This window comes from Nannobrachium achirus (assembly GCF_963921795.1).
Source record: "Nannobrachium achirus genome assembly, chromosome: 8".
In the NCBI taxonomy this organism is placed as follows: domain Eukaryota; kingdom Metazoa; phylum Chordata; class Actinopteri; order Myctophiformes; family Myctophidae; genus Nannobrachium; species Nannobrachium achirus.
In genome coordinates, this window is record NC_137817.1 from 69,429,800 (window position 1) to 69,442,693 (window position 12,894).

General features: G+C 43.2%; 1 protein-coding gene across 1 annotated transcript; it reads right to left on the bottom strand.

Moving 5' to 3' along the window:
- Window positions 1-3,765: 3,765 nt before the first annotated feature.
- On the bottom strand, window positions 3,766-4,938 carry LOC308290299 (kelch domain-containing protein 3-like; the record flags this gene model as incomplete). The annotated part of the gene is made up of 1 exon (XM_080732084.1): window positions 3,766-4,938. One exon carries the CDS (start codon window positions 4,936-4,938, stop codon window positions 3,766-3,768), a length of 1,173 nt encoding a protein of 390 aa, XP_080588210.1.
- Between the last annotated feature and the right edge of the window lie 7,956 nt (window positions 4,939-12,894).

Below are 12,894 nucleotides of genomic sequence, written 5' to 3' on the forward strand. Positions count from 1 at the left end.
GATATTTCATATTCGATCCTAAATGGCTAACATTGGCTTCCAAAATTTGCAGGATTGGTCCGTTTTGAACAAAATGCATTTTTTGTTAACTAAAGAGCTGGAGAGACATGGAGACTCCTGTTACTGAACAAACACTGACTATCAGAATATAGAGATATTTAAAGGAGTAGTTCACCCCCAAAATGACTTTTTGCCAGACCCATGAAATGGGTAGGCCTACATAAGCAAATGTCGGTCCGGGTTTTCTATATAAAGGGTATATATGATGATGACATGATGATGACATGCCTACAAAAGGCATGATGTCATAAATGATGATGACAGACAGGGGGTCTGGCACAACCAGGTTGACCTGGTCTAGTTTCTATTGATTAGTCACACCATGGAGACTTGAGTTGAATAATAATGTTTTGTATTTGTCGCATTCCTAAGACCAATAAAAAATTATTATAGTTAATTCACCCCCATTGGGTCCCCATACAGAATCAATGGGGGTAAATTTAATATCCTCTTAAGCCCCAGGGGGGTCCAGGGGGAAAATCCGCCTAAAATCTATGCCCAAATTGGAACAGTTGTGGACACAAAACTACCATGATTGTGGCTACTCTTGACTCACCAAATGTCAGCTAACCCCTGAAAATTCACAAATGCAGTGTAAAACATCACATTTCTCTGACCAAATTGTCCTGCTGTGATCATTTACCAAGGAAAAGATGATTGAAAAAGACCTCCGCCTATGGAAATGTTGCCTTCTGAATAGTGAATGAGCCTCAAGACCTCATTTAAAACATAAATATTGAATAGAAAAATTGTTCACCAAGGTGTCACCAATTGATAGGCAAAATTGTATGAATATATTGCAAACTATGTAAACTCTACAGATGGTTTAGTGAGAGTAGTGCTGTAATATTAGTAATGTTAAAGTATAGGGTGAAAAATGATAAAAACGAGTAACAATAAGTAGTAATAATACTGTAATAGGAGTAATGTATGGATGAAAAGTACAATGGCAGCTGATTACTATGCTGTAGGTGCACTGTAACAATAATCAACAAAGAAATTGTAGTTTGATTTGGTCTCTATTGATTTATTGACATTTATTGACAGCTGTTCAGAGGTCAACACCTTTTGCCCCCGCCGGCGGGGGCAATGGGGCTCAAGAGGATAATTCATATTTTTGTCTTAGGAATGCGGGGGATGAACTACTCCTTTAACATTTATTTTAAGCACTTGGAATTGTAGGCATTACATGTAGTTTGACTCGATTCCATATCAGTTAAATATTGTGAAAATAGCCAAACTACAAGTGGTGCTCCTGGAAGGAGTTAAAGGACAACTCCGCCCTAAATCACTTCTAGGCTCATTTTCCTACTTATATTGATCCAAAAAGACTGTCCATGGGGTCTATTAGGCAGAAATGCCCTTGTTGTCCAGTTTCCCCTTCAGAACGCAGCAGCTGTCATAGCATAGAGTGGAGCCTATAAGCCTATCGCTTTTACACTATTTGTTGTGTTCAAAAGTGATTTTCTTTTTCATGAATGTGGTACTAGTTGTCATTACAAACACATTCATGCCTTGGTTGTCCCATATACAAGCCACCACAATCTCATAAATCATGTTTTGGGGTGATCATTTGGCACAAGTGCCAATGAAAGTGACTGCACTGGCCAATCACAGGGCATCTTTTCCGGGACTTGGCATAACACATAACATCTGTTTAGCAGAGTGTGATGGCTTCTGTGGGACATGACATGTATGTGTTTGTAATGACAACTAGTACCACATTCATGAAAAATAAAAACACTTTTGACCACAACAAATAGTGTAGGCTAAAAGTAATAGGCTTATAGGCTCCACTCTATGCTATGAGAGCTGCTGGGTTCTGCTCTGGGAACTGGACAACAGGGGCATTTCTGCCTAATAGACCCCATGGACAGTCTTTTTGGATCAATATAAGTAGGAGAATGAGCCTAGACATGATTTATGGTGGAGTTGTCCTTTAAGCTCCAACATCTGGATTTATCCGGGCCCCAAAAAATGTCCGGGCCATAAATGAAGCGTGGCCTACATCTGGCCAAGTGATGTCATCAATATTAAGCACATATCTTGGAATGCCCATATATGGACATATTGTGTCAGTCTCATGTGGTCTGTGATGTCAGACATCTATGATATCAGTCATCTCCATATTTGGGAAAAGTTAAACATTTTAATTAAAGTCAATGGAGAAGATTAATTCACATATACATATTATATATTAAACTATATAACATATCTCTTAGCAAAATGCAAGGAACCGATTAGGCAAGTGTGTGCCACCAAAACTGTGCGAGGGGTAGCGTTGCAAAAAAAATGGATGGAATAAAAGTCTATTATAATGTGACTGCCCTGTAGGGGCAACCACACTAACTAGGAACCCCCATCCACTGCAGCAACACAAGCCAACTCCTATGGAATGTCAGAGTGATTGTTCTGGAGACAACCGGAATAATGTTTTCAGACAAAAATACATTAAAAACGCATAGAGTTTGAATTAACTGAGTGCCCCTCCGGATTGTGAAACGCTCGAAACTGAACTAAAAGTACCATTTCAATAATTTTCACACTCTTCATTTGATTTGGACCTTGAGCCCAGGTTTAACAAAAGGTTTATTCTTTTTTACCCCCTAGCAGAGTCTCAAAGAGTCTTAAATGACCATTGTGCACAAAAAAAGAGAATGGAAAAAAAGACAAATATAAAAACTAAAAACAAAAGCACACAAAAAAACTGAACAAAATAAACAAACATAAAGTTCTCCACCTTTGCTGTAAATGTCCTCTTCATCTTCTGTTCCATTGTCTGGAACTTGTTCTCTGCCATGTCAGGTCAAGTCATCTGTTATTTTATTATGTAAAAACAAGAGGAGTTGACCCAAAGTGCTTCCCCGTCTAGGGCGAACAAACGAAAAATACATGACAACCATGCAATGTGGGCATACTAAATAAAGATGCAGAGGTAGAACTGGTGAGGTAGCCATGATGTATGGAGGATGGAGATGACTGGAGACATCCGTGGATGACTGAAACCTTTTGATGTCAAGGACCTCCATAACTCTGAGAGAGTACAAATGGAACCAAATGGACTACGGGTCCATTTGGTTCCATGTGTACATTCTAAGAGTTACAGACCCATAAGGGACTATTTGGTTCTATTTGTAAACTCTTACAAATGGAACCTCATAAGGGTCTGTCTGGTTCCTATAGCTGTCATTTTGCTTTCAAGGAACCTGGGAGTCCACAGACCCCACTTTGAGAAGCACCTACCGACGAGTCCACAAAAGCAAAATAAAAGGCAAAACACATAAAACACAATAGAATGATCAAATTAAAAGTCACAGTAGCAAAATGTTAAAAAAGTAAAGAGAAACTGAAGAAAACAAACAACTGAATGAAGTGGTCTAGGAGAGTATTTAGATAGATTAAAAAATATTAGTAATAAAATAAAAACATTCAGTGGACTTGACAAAACATAAAACCATCGCTCAACCTCAGACTGTGCCAAAGGGAAGAGGAAAAAAGTGGATTCCAGAGACTCTGTGGGCTCCTTTATGGGGGTTCAAATTGACCCATATAAGTCTGTAACTTTGACAGTAAACAAATGGAACCAAATCCATTTGGTTCCATTCCACCCTGTTTACTGTCAGAGTTAAGGGGAGACCTTGAAATGTAAAAGTTTGAGAAACATTGATTTAGATTGTAAATGGTGGGGCATGTGGCATGACATTATTATGATAATACAACGTTGCTGTTGGTGGTCATGGCTTCCAGTTCCCAGCGGATGTCACGGGGCAGTCCAGACTGCTCCAGGCCGCGCTGAACGACCGCCAGCTTGCACAACGTCTTAAGGCTGGGACTCAAGTCCAAGATGTACAGGTCGTCAGTCATCTTGACCTCGTCCTCGCCCTCGCCCTCGAGATCCTCGACGTCCGCCGGCATGTAGCGGCTTCGGTACCGTCCGAAGAGGATGACGCGGTCACCCACCATGCAGCAGCACATCATGTAGACCCAGGAGCACGGGCCTTTCCCCTTGGGCTCCACCTTCTTCCAGGAGAAAGTCCGCGGGCAGAACTTCCACAGGTCGTTGATGGCCTGGTCCAGGACCACGTTGTGCCCGCCGAAAATGTACAGCTGTCCGTTGTAGGAGAAGGCGGAGTGCTCCCCGCGCCGCTCCGGGAGGAGCCGCGGGGAAGGCACGCTCAGCCAGCAGTTGGCCTCCGTGTCAAACACGCTGATGTCGTTGTAGTAGATCTTGTCCTCGATGATGCTTCCTCCGAACACGAACATCTTCGTCCCGATGATGGTGGCCGAGTGGCACGACGACGCGGGCGGCGGAGCGCCTCTGCCGTTGACTAAGGACCAGATCCTAGTGGTGGTGTCCCACTTGTAAATGTCATTAGTGCATCTGTCCTGCTGGTAACCTCCGAAGATGTACATGATCTTCCCCGAGACGCAGGCCGAGTGCAAGCACCTGGCCTCTGGGACGGCCCCGGAAACCCTGGGCTTGAACCACCGGTGGGTGGTGACATCAAAGGCGTAAAGCACGTTGCAGCACTTTCCCCCCCTGGTGGCAATGGGATCAGAACTAGTCCCGATCGCGTTGCCGGCGTCCCCTACCTCGACGCTCACTATTCCCCCCCAGATGTAGATGACGTCATCTATCAGCACGGCCGCGTGGCCCCTGCGCATGGAGGGAACGTCAACGGGACGTTCTCCTCTTCTGTTTGTCACCGGGGGCAACTTGACCCAGCACAAAGACACTGTGTTGAAGACGTGCACACCAATCTGGTCCCTGTCCTTCGTGTTAACGTAGCCCCCGAAGGAGTACACCTTATGTCCAACGGCCACAGCAGCATGATCATATTTCTTTGGTCCTTCTTTCAGATGAACGACCCAGTGCATTTCACACACAAGCTACCCCTGTTGGTCAAAGTTGAGTGGATTTGTTGAATCTTGCTCTGTAAAAAGATCTTTCTGGATTTCTCCCTGACCGTTAGGGGAGAAAACCACTCAGATATGAGTGGCTTACTAATACTCTGTTGTTTTGTTTTCCACTTGGTCCCAGAATGGATTGTCAAATATTGCTATTTGGCGCGTTACTCCTTATATTGGATGTTGTGACGTCATGTCAAAGCTGGGCCAATCCGCAAAGCAGAGGATTTGGGTTGTTTTTTGGGGAATATAATGAAAATGACATGAATTACCCACAAGGTTTGTCGTACAAGAGAAAACGTGTTTTACAAAATCTCAAAAATAGCTTTTATTCAATTGACAGGGTGGGGGGGCTGACTGCGTTACTAGGGCCCAAGATGGAGGGGCCTTTATTATTTTTATCAATTGAAAAATAGAATATACAAGCTCACAGTGCGGCACCGAATACATATCATTTTGGTACCCCAGGTATCACAAGGAATGCTATTGGCTGCCAACGGTCACGTGGAACCGCAGGGATACATGGGAGAATGTGGTCGGAGCCTCCTGAAATACAGCACACGAAGAAGAACACAGCCGGCTGGTATCAGCTTAGTTGGCCACTCCCCCCGCAAATGTATCATAACATTTAACATGAATGGGACCATATTTGCTCAAAACGCATATCATGGTGATTGAAAGGGAGTTTTTCACTAGGGACAGGAACCATAAAGTATTTATGACAACGTTTATTATGGTTAGAAAATCAAAGGGGAAAACGAATGGGGTCCAATGTAGACACATTCTTTTTGGTACCTCGCGGGGGGAAAACAGCGCAACTAGCGGCCAAACATAGGAAGTTTTAGTTCCGTATTGGATTAGTTTTAAATGGGCGGAACTATGCCCCTGATACATACATACACTGTATACAAAATGGACAGTGCTGGGGGCAGATGAGCAGGCCGACCAGCCCAGGGTATTGGCACCCCAATAACACCAAACAAACCAAAAGCAACACCAAATAATCAATACCACAGGGCGGCCGCCACTTGCTCCCAACGGGAGTCCCCAGCACCGGTCCTAAAATTGGAACTCTCTTTATGTCTATGTCATCCTCCGGCCAGCTTATTTGTGTTTTCTGCACCAGCATCTTTCTTTAGTATGTCCATGTAGGTAGGTGTGGGACGTCCTCTTGACCACCCGTGTGTTGGTTCCCACAGTGTAAGCTTTTTGGCCGAGAGTTCTCGGTGTCGGTGGCAGTGGCTATAGTCTCATCCTCCTGACTGTCTCGTAGACCAGTGTTTCTCAAATGGTGGTACGCAGAGGTACGCAGAGCTCCTGCTCCCTTCTTGTCTCAGAGCATAGTCCAATACTATTTATTATAAAAAGGAAGGGGGCTATAGGGTGTCTCCCTGCAAAACAATAGGGGTGGGATGGTGGGGGTGCTCCCTCTGGTGTATCAGATGGAAAGGCTGTGAACACTTTCAAGATTCTCCAGAAAAGGATGTCTATATTGGTCATATGCCCCCCTAACAATTGGTTATTAGCCCCCCTTAATAATTGGTTATTAGCCCCCCCAATGGTAAATGGTCCATTTATATAGCACCTTTTTCCAAGGCGCGTTTACATAGATTGTGCATTACATTCACCCATGTATTCACACACACATTCATACACCGATGGCAGAGGAAACCATGCAAGGCACCAACCTGCTCATCAAGTCAAGTCAAGTCAAGTCAATTTTATTTATATAGCACATTTTAAAAACCACCAGGGTCAACCAAAGTGCTGCACAACATACAAGATAAAACAGTAGAACATATGCAATAATTACAGATAAGAATACAGTGCAAGAAACAAAACAAAAAACATCAAAAATTACACAAGTAAAATGGGTTAATAAGTGGTATATATACAGAATGTGGTTTTAAAAGGCCAGTGAAAATAGATACGTTTTTAATCTGGTTTTAAAAATGGCCAGGGAAGATGCTGATTTTACGGTCAGAGGCAAGGTGTTCCATAAGACTGGTGCGGCAACCGAAAAGGCACGATCACCTAATTTCCGGTTTGTGAATGGGACCTTTAAGCGCATGTGGTCTGCTGATCGTAGTGGCCTGGTGGAATCGGGGGGTTCAATGAGATTTGATATGTAGGGTGGTGCTAAATTAAATTGGGCTTTATAGGTGAACAGAAGGATTTTAAATTGTATTCTGAATTTGACAGGGAGCCAATGAAGGGTGGATAAAACGGGGGAGATGTGGTCCCACCTGCGGGTGCCAGTCAGGAGCCTGGCAGTTGAGTTTTGAACCAGCTGTAGTCTGGAGAGGGAGGCGCTAGAAACACCTGAGTAGAGGGAATTGCAATAGTCAAGCCTTGATGTTATTAGAGCATGCATGACCCTCTCCAGATCAGGCCTGGAGAGAAAGGGTTTTATTTTAGTGATCTGCCTTAACTGGAAGAAAGCTCCTTTAACGACAGCATTGATCTGTTTGTCAAATTTAAGGGAGGAGTCCAATATCACACCTAGGTCTTTAACGTGGGGTTTGCAGGTGAGTGGTCCAAGGGAAGTGGCAATGATGGTTGTTTTGTGAGGGGGGCCAAAAAGGATGACTTCGGTTTTATTGTCGTTTAGCATGAGAAAGTTGTTTGCCATCCAAGATTTAATATCGGTGAGGCAGTCTAGGAGGGGGTTCAGTGAGTGGTTGTTGTCTTGTTTGAGTGGAAAATACAGTTGAGTGTCATCTGCGTATAGATGATAGGAAATGCCATGTTTTTTGATTATGGGACCTAGCGGGAGCATGTACAGAGAGAATAATAATGGGCCGAGGATTGACCCCTGGGGAACACCGCAGGAGAGGGGGGCGGTGGAGGATGATGCATTTCCTATTTCAACCTGAAAAGACCTGCCAGAGAGATAGGATCTAAACCATCTCAGAGCAGGTCCCTGGATGCCAACCTCTCGCTCCAGTCGTGAGAGTAGAATGGCATAATCAACAGTATCAAAAGCTGCAGTAAGGTCCAGCAGCACTAAAATGGCGCAGTCACCACGGTCAACGGTCCTGAATAGGTCATTTGTGACCTTTAGGAGCGCTGTCTCTGTGCTGTGTAGGGGACGAAACCCTGACTGGAAAACCTCAAGGGAGGAATTCGCTTCCAGGAAAGATTGTAGTTGTGAGAGCACAACCTTCTCCAGAACTTTAGACAAGAACGGGAGTTTTGAGATTGGACGGAAGTTTTCTGGAACTGTGGGGTCTAGGCTGTTTTTTTTTAGGATGGGTTGGACTATGGCATGTTTGAAATATGGCGGGACATGGCCTGAAATCAGGCATCTGTTTATGATGGACAGGACGCTGGGGCCAAGGCTGTCAAATGCCTCCTTTGTGAGGTGTGAGGGAATGATGTCAGTTGAGCAAGTTGTGGATTTCATTTGGGAGACAGTGGTCAACAGGGAGGAGAGAGATATAGGCTGGAAGTGGGATAAGGTGGCAGTTGGCGTGAGAAAAGTAAGATGGTTACTAGGGGTGGATGGAATGTTTGACCTGATAATGGTTACCTTGTTTATGAAGAACTGCATGAAAACTTCGCAGGTGGTGTGGGAAACCTCCTGGTTGGCGTTTACTGTGGGGGTGAGAATAAGGTTTATGGTGTCAAACAGGACTTTTGGTCTATGGCAGTTTTTGGTAATCAGGAGTAACTACTAGGGGTTCAGACAGAGTCTTGCTCAAGGACTCTTCAACACTAACTCTGGGGGAGCCCAGGATCGAACTGGGAACCCTTCGACACACGCACAAAAAGTATCTCAAATCAATATCATGCACTTCTACAAAGTTTCAACCATGTAAATTGGAAGCCCACACTATTTGACCAATAATAGGTTTTGCTTAAATATAGGCATATACGTAGGCATAGTCATTGTCCAGCCATATCTCTGTTTAGAAACAGTGCATGGTCCTAAGCTGGGTCATTTGGTATTACTGATTGAGTTCTTGATATTACTGTAAATACAGCAGATTTCAAAGCTCTGTACCTCACACGTTCAATAACGTCACAAACGTAACATGCCCATTTGGGCTACTGCTTGAAACTAGATGCATAATATAAAACAGAAAACTGAAATGTAAGTCCTCTTTTTGCTATTTCTCTATAATAATAAAAAAAGAGAACATGACAAAGGATTGACTTCTTTTGTGGAAGGCTTTTTTAGTCACTTCACGTATACATTTAATGACTTTTGCAGTAAAAGCAAAACTTGTGACAGTCCATTTCATGGAGGGAACATCTTAAAGATATGAAAATCCTGATGTTGCATTATTATGACAAAGACCACAATCATTTCATCAGAGAGAGAGAGGGGGGGGGGAGAGAGAGAGAGAGAGAGGTGACCTTCGCCCTGTGCTTGTGCCATTGTTAATCATTCAGCACTTGAAGATCTTTAAGTTGCTTGAGAGCATTTAAAGAACAGACACACACAGACACACTCACACACACACCCACACACTCTCTCCCAACATGGATGCTAATAAGGACACACCGACATCAACAAGAGCCGCTGGCGCTAAGAATTACCAAACATTCATACAACAGATCAAAAGCATCGCTCCAAAAGAGGCCCGCACATGGTAAGCTATCTCTTCCTTATTTTAACTCGTGATTTACTGCAAATGTGTAGAAATTGTAACCAACTTGGAACCGTAAAAAGGTCTATTTGGTATATTTGCACATCATAGGTTGTGTAATTGATAGAAAATACGATTTTTGGGGGGTGAACTATAATAACCTTCATTTCTAACTGAGAGAGTGTGCAAATGGACAATTTGTTCCCTATACCTCCCTAATGCAAACGTTTAGAAATGTAACCAAGTGGACCCATAAAGGTCCATTTGTTACAAATGAGTTACAAATGAATGATCTAATGCATTCATTTGTTCCTCATTTTCGTGAGTCAGGTCTAATTGCAAGAGTGTGAGAATGTAAAAACCCATTCAGTATAAGGATCCATTTGGTTATATTTTGTATTCTACCAGAGTTACGAATGGATGAATGAATGAACACATCCATCTGTTCCTTATGTCCCTGAGTCATGATGGACTCCAGGCTCCAAGCAAATTAAAAATGTGCACACAGTTACACATGAATGAATGGATGATAAAATGGAGTTATAATGGGTTTATATTAGGGATGGGACGATATGCTATATTATCATTTATCTTGATAAGAAACACTCAAGATAATTGTATCGTGGAGATTGAATTTATTGCGACCGTAGGGAGCATTTACTATCAAAACCTCCACGGGCTGTCCGTCCGTCCGTCCGTCCGTCCGTCTGTCTGTCACACGTCACACGTCACACTTTTGCCCTGCTCATATCTCCACAACCGTTGCCCCCATCCATGCCAAATTTTGCACACACACTCCTTACCTGCCAAACTACAACCTCCAAGGACCCCCGGAGATCCAGGTGTAAAAAATGACCAAATGTGCAAAAATGACCAAATGACCACCCCAACGGGGCTGCTCACGGGGAATTCCTGGGGACCACCCACTCCTGGTGCTCCAGAATGGATGCAAAAGTGGTGACGCCCCCAGTGGAGGACCCCCTCCACTGCAGCTCACACTGCTCTTAGAGATTTTGCCCTAAAATCACGAAAATCACTACACAGTATGTCTACACTCATGTCATCAACATGGATCAGGGAGATTTTGGAAAAACAAATTTTTGCCCTATTTGTGGAGATAACCGACCTACGGTCGCTTATCTCCCGATTAGGGAGTCTTACTGGTTGTGATATCGTCCTCCGTCGTGCACTGGGATCAATTCACCTTTTATTTGCTGAGCTGCATACCCGGCCGGTACCATTTAAACTCTCTAGAATTGGTAAAAGGCACATATAATATACGTACTTGATACAATCTTTTTTTCACTCTCTATCAAATGTCTTTGCCAAAACATAGCCGATCTACAAGCTCACAACGCGTCACAATGTGAGCTTGTAGATCGGCTATATTTTGGCAAATGTTCCGCCCCAGGATAATGAATTTTGATTATCGTGATAATATCGTAATTTGCGATTTCTTTTGTCACAATAATCGTGATATGAAATTCTCATATTGTCCCATCCCTAGTTTATATAGGAATTGGGGCGAGTTTGGACAGATCAATATAAAATATATAAATATTGAATCAAGCGATTTAAAAACTGCCTGGGGTGCTCCAAAAAAGTTTGAGTAGACGTTAAAATGACCCCAGAAGTGATGGAGTGAAATCATCCTTTTAAGCTCTGTACATATTGGTCATGTGACAAATAGTGAAAATGGATGATCTACAAGCTCATTGGGATTGAGCTGTTGGTTGAGAAGTTTGATGTGATCATCAATCAGTGATTTGTAAAGTGGTTATAGATGCAATCACCGTAGCATTCTTGTTACTCAAGAGCCATTGTGATGCTTGTGAACAGGCTCCTGCATTGCTAATGAGAGACTTTGTATATAGATCATCGATACTCAATGCAAAATACACTGTTTTCACTTCAAAGACCCTTAGTTTAATATGCATATTAGACCAGAGGGTCTCAACCTTTTCAGGCTGTGACCCCCAAAATAATCATATTTTAACTGGGGACCCCCCACCCTGACTAGCAAAGAGTTGAGGCATTACATTTTGTATAATACGGTTCTATTGTGAAAATAGCAGATCTACTTGCTCACAACGCCTCGCAACGCGAGGCGTTGTGAGCATGTAGATCTGTTATTTTCACATTTTCTGCCTGAAATATTTTACAATTTGGTCAATGTTTAATTTGTAATTTTAGATGTATTAAAAAGTCCTTAAATTATCACTTACCCTCTGTACACTTACATTTTATATGTTGGTTTGTTTACTGTTGAGTGAGAAAACAATGTTTCACATTAAGCTAATCATCTGGGGACCCCACAAAATCATTTGGGTCCCGACCCACAGGTTGAGAACCATTGTATCACGGTTCGGGATCCATGTCGCGAGTAAACACCCCCCTTTTTTCAGCTTTATTCAGCCATTTATTGACTGAAAAACCCCCAAACCCCAGTACTTAGTAAAGTTGACCTTTGTCTCTGTACTTGATCTGCTCTTTACTTCCCCTCTACACCCAACCTTTTTGCCGGACATAGTCATCTACAATATGATGATCTTAGATGTGAGATGCTTGTAGATCTGATATTTTTGGGTAAATGTTCCCCCCGCAGAATAGGTATGCTATAGCATTGGTTCTCAACCTTTTCAGGCCGCGACCCCCAAAATAATCATGTTTTAACTGGGTACCCCCCCCCCCCCCCCCCACCCAGACGAGCACTAAGAGTTGAGGCATTACATTTTGTATACCACGGCTCTATTGTGAAAATAGCCGATCTACATGCTCACAACTTTATGTTGGTTTGAGTGAGAAAACGATGTCACACATTAAGTTAATCAAAAAATATTTTTTATTGTCAAGGACCCCTAGAATTATATGTATATACCACAGGCCCCCATCTCAACATATTTTGTTCCAGGGACCCCCCAGAAGAAAAGATTTGAGTTTAAAATGTTCGCTTTAACTCATTGAGTGCCAGCGCCCTCTAGGGGCCATAGAATGCCAGCGCATCTCTCATAGGCGAGCGCTTTAGCTTCCAGGACCTCACCTTCCAGGACCTCACGTGTGCATGTTCATGCACGTCATGGAAATGTCCCGGATGATAATGCTAACAGAATGGCTATTCCCATTTTGTCATCTGAAAGATGCGATTTCGCCGTAAATAAACCTCGCGCCGCTTCCCTAAAGACACAATCCAGAGATATAAGCCTTCAAAGATTGGTCTTTCATTGGATTAGGCGGAGATTGGCGATTTCGTTCGCAAATGACGGCCGGCCGGGAGGTTGCTAGCTTTCGGCTAGTAGCTAGAAAAATCAGGCCAGGCTTCAGAAGGCCTCTT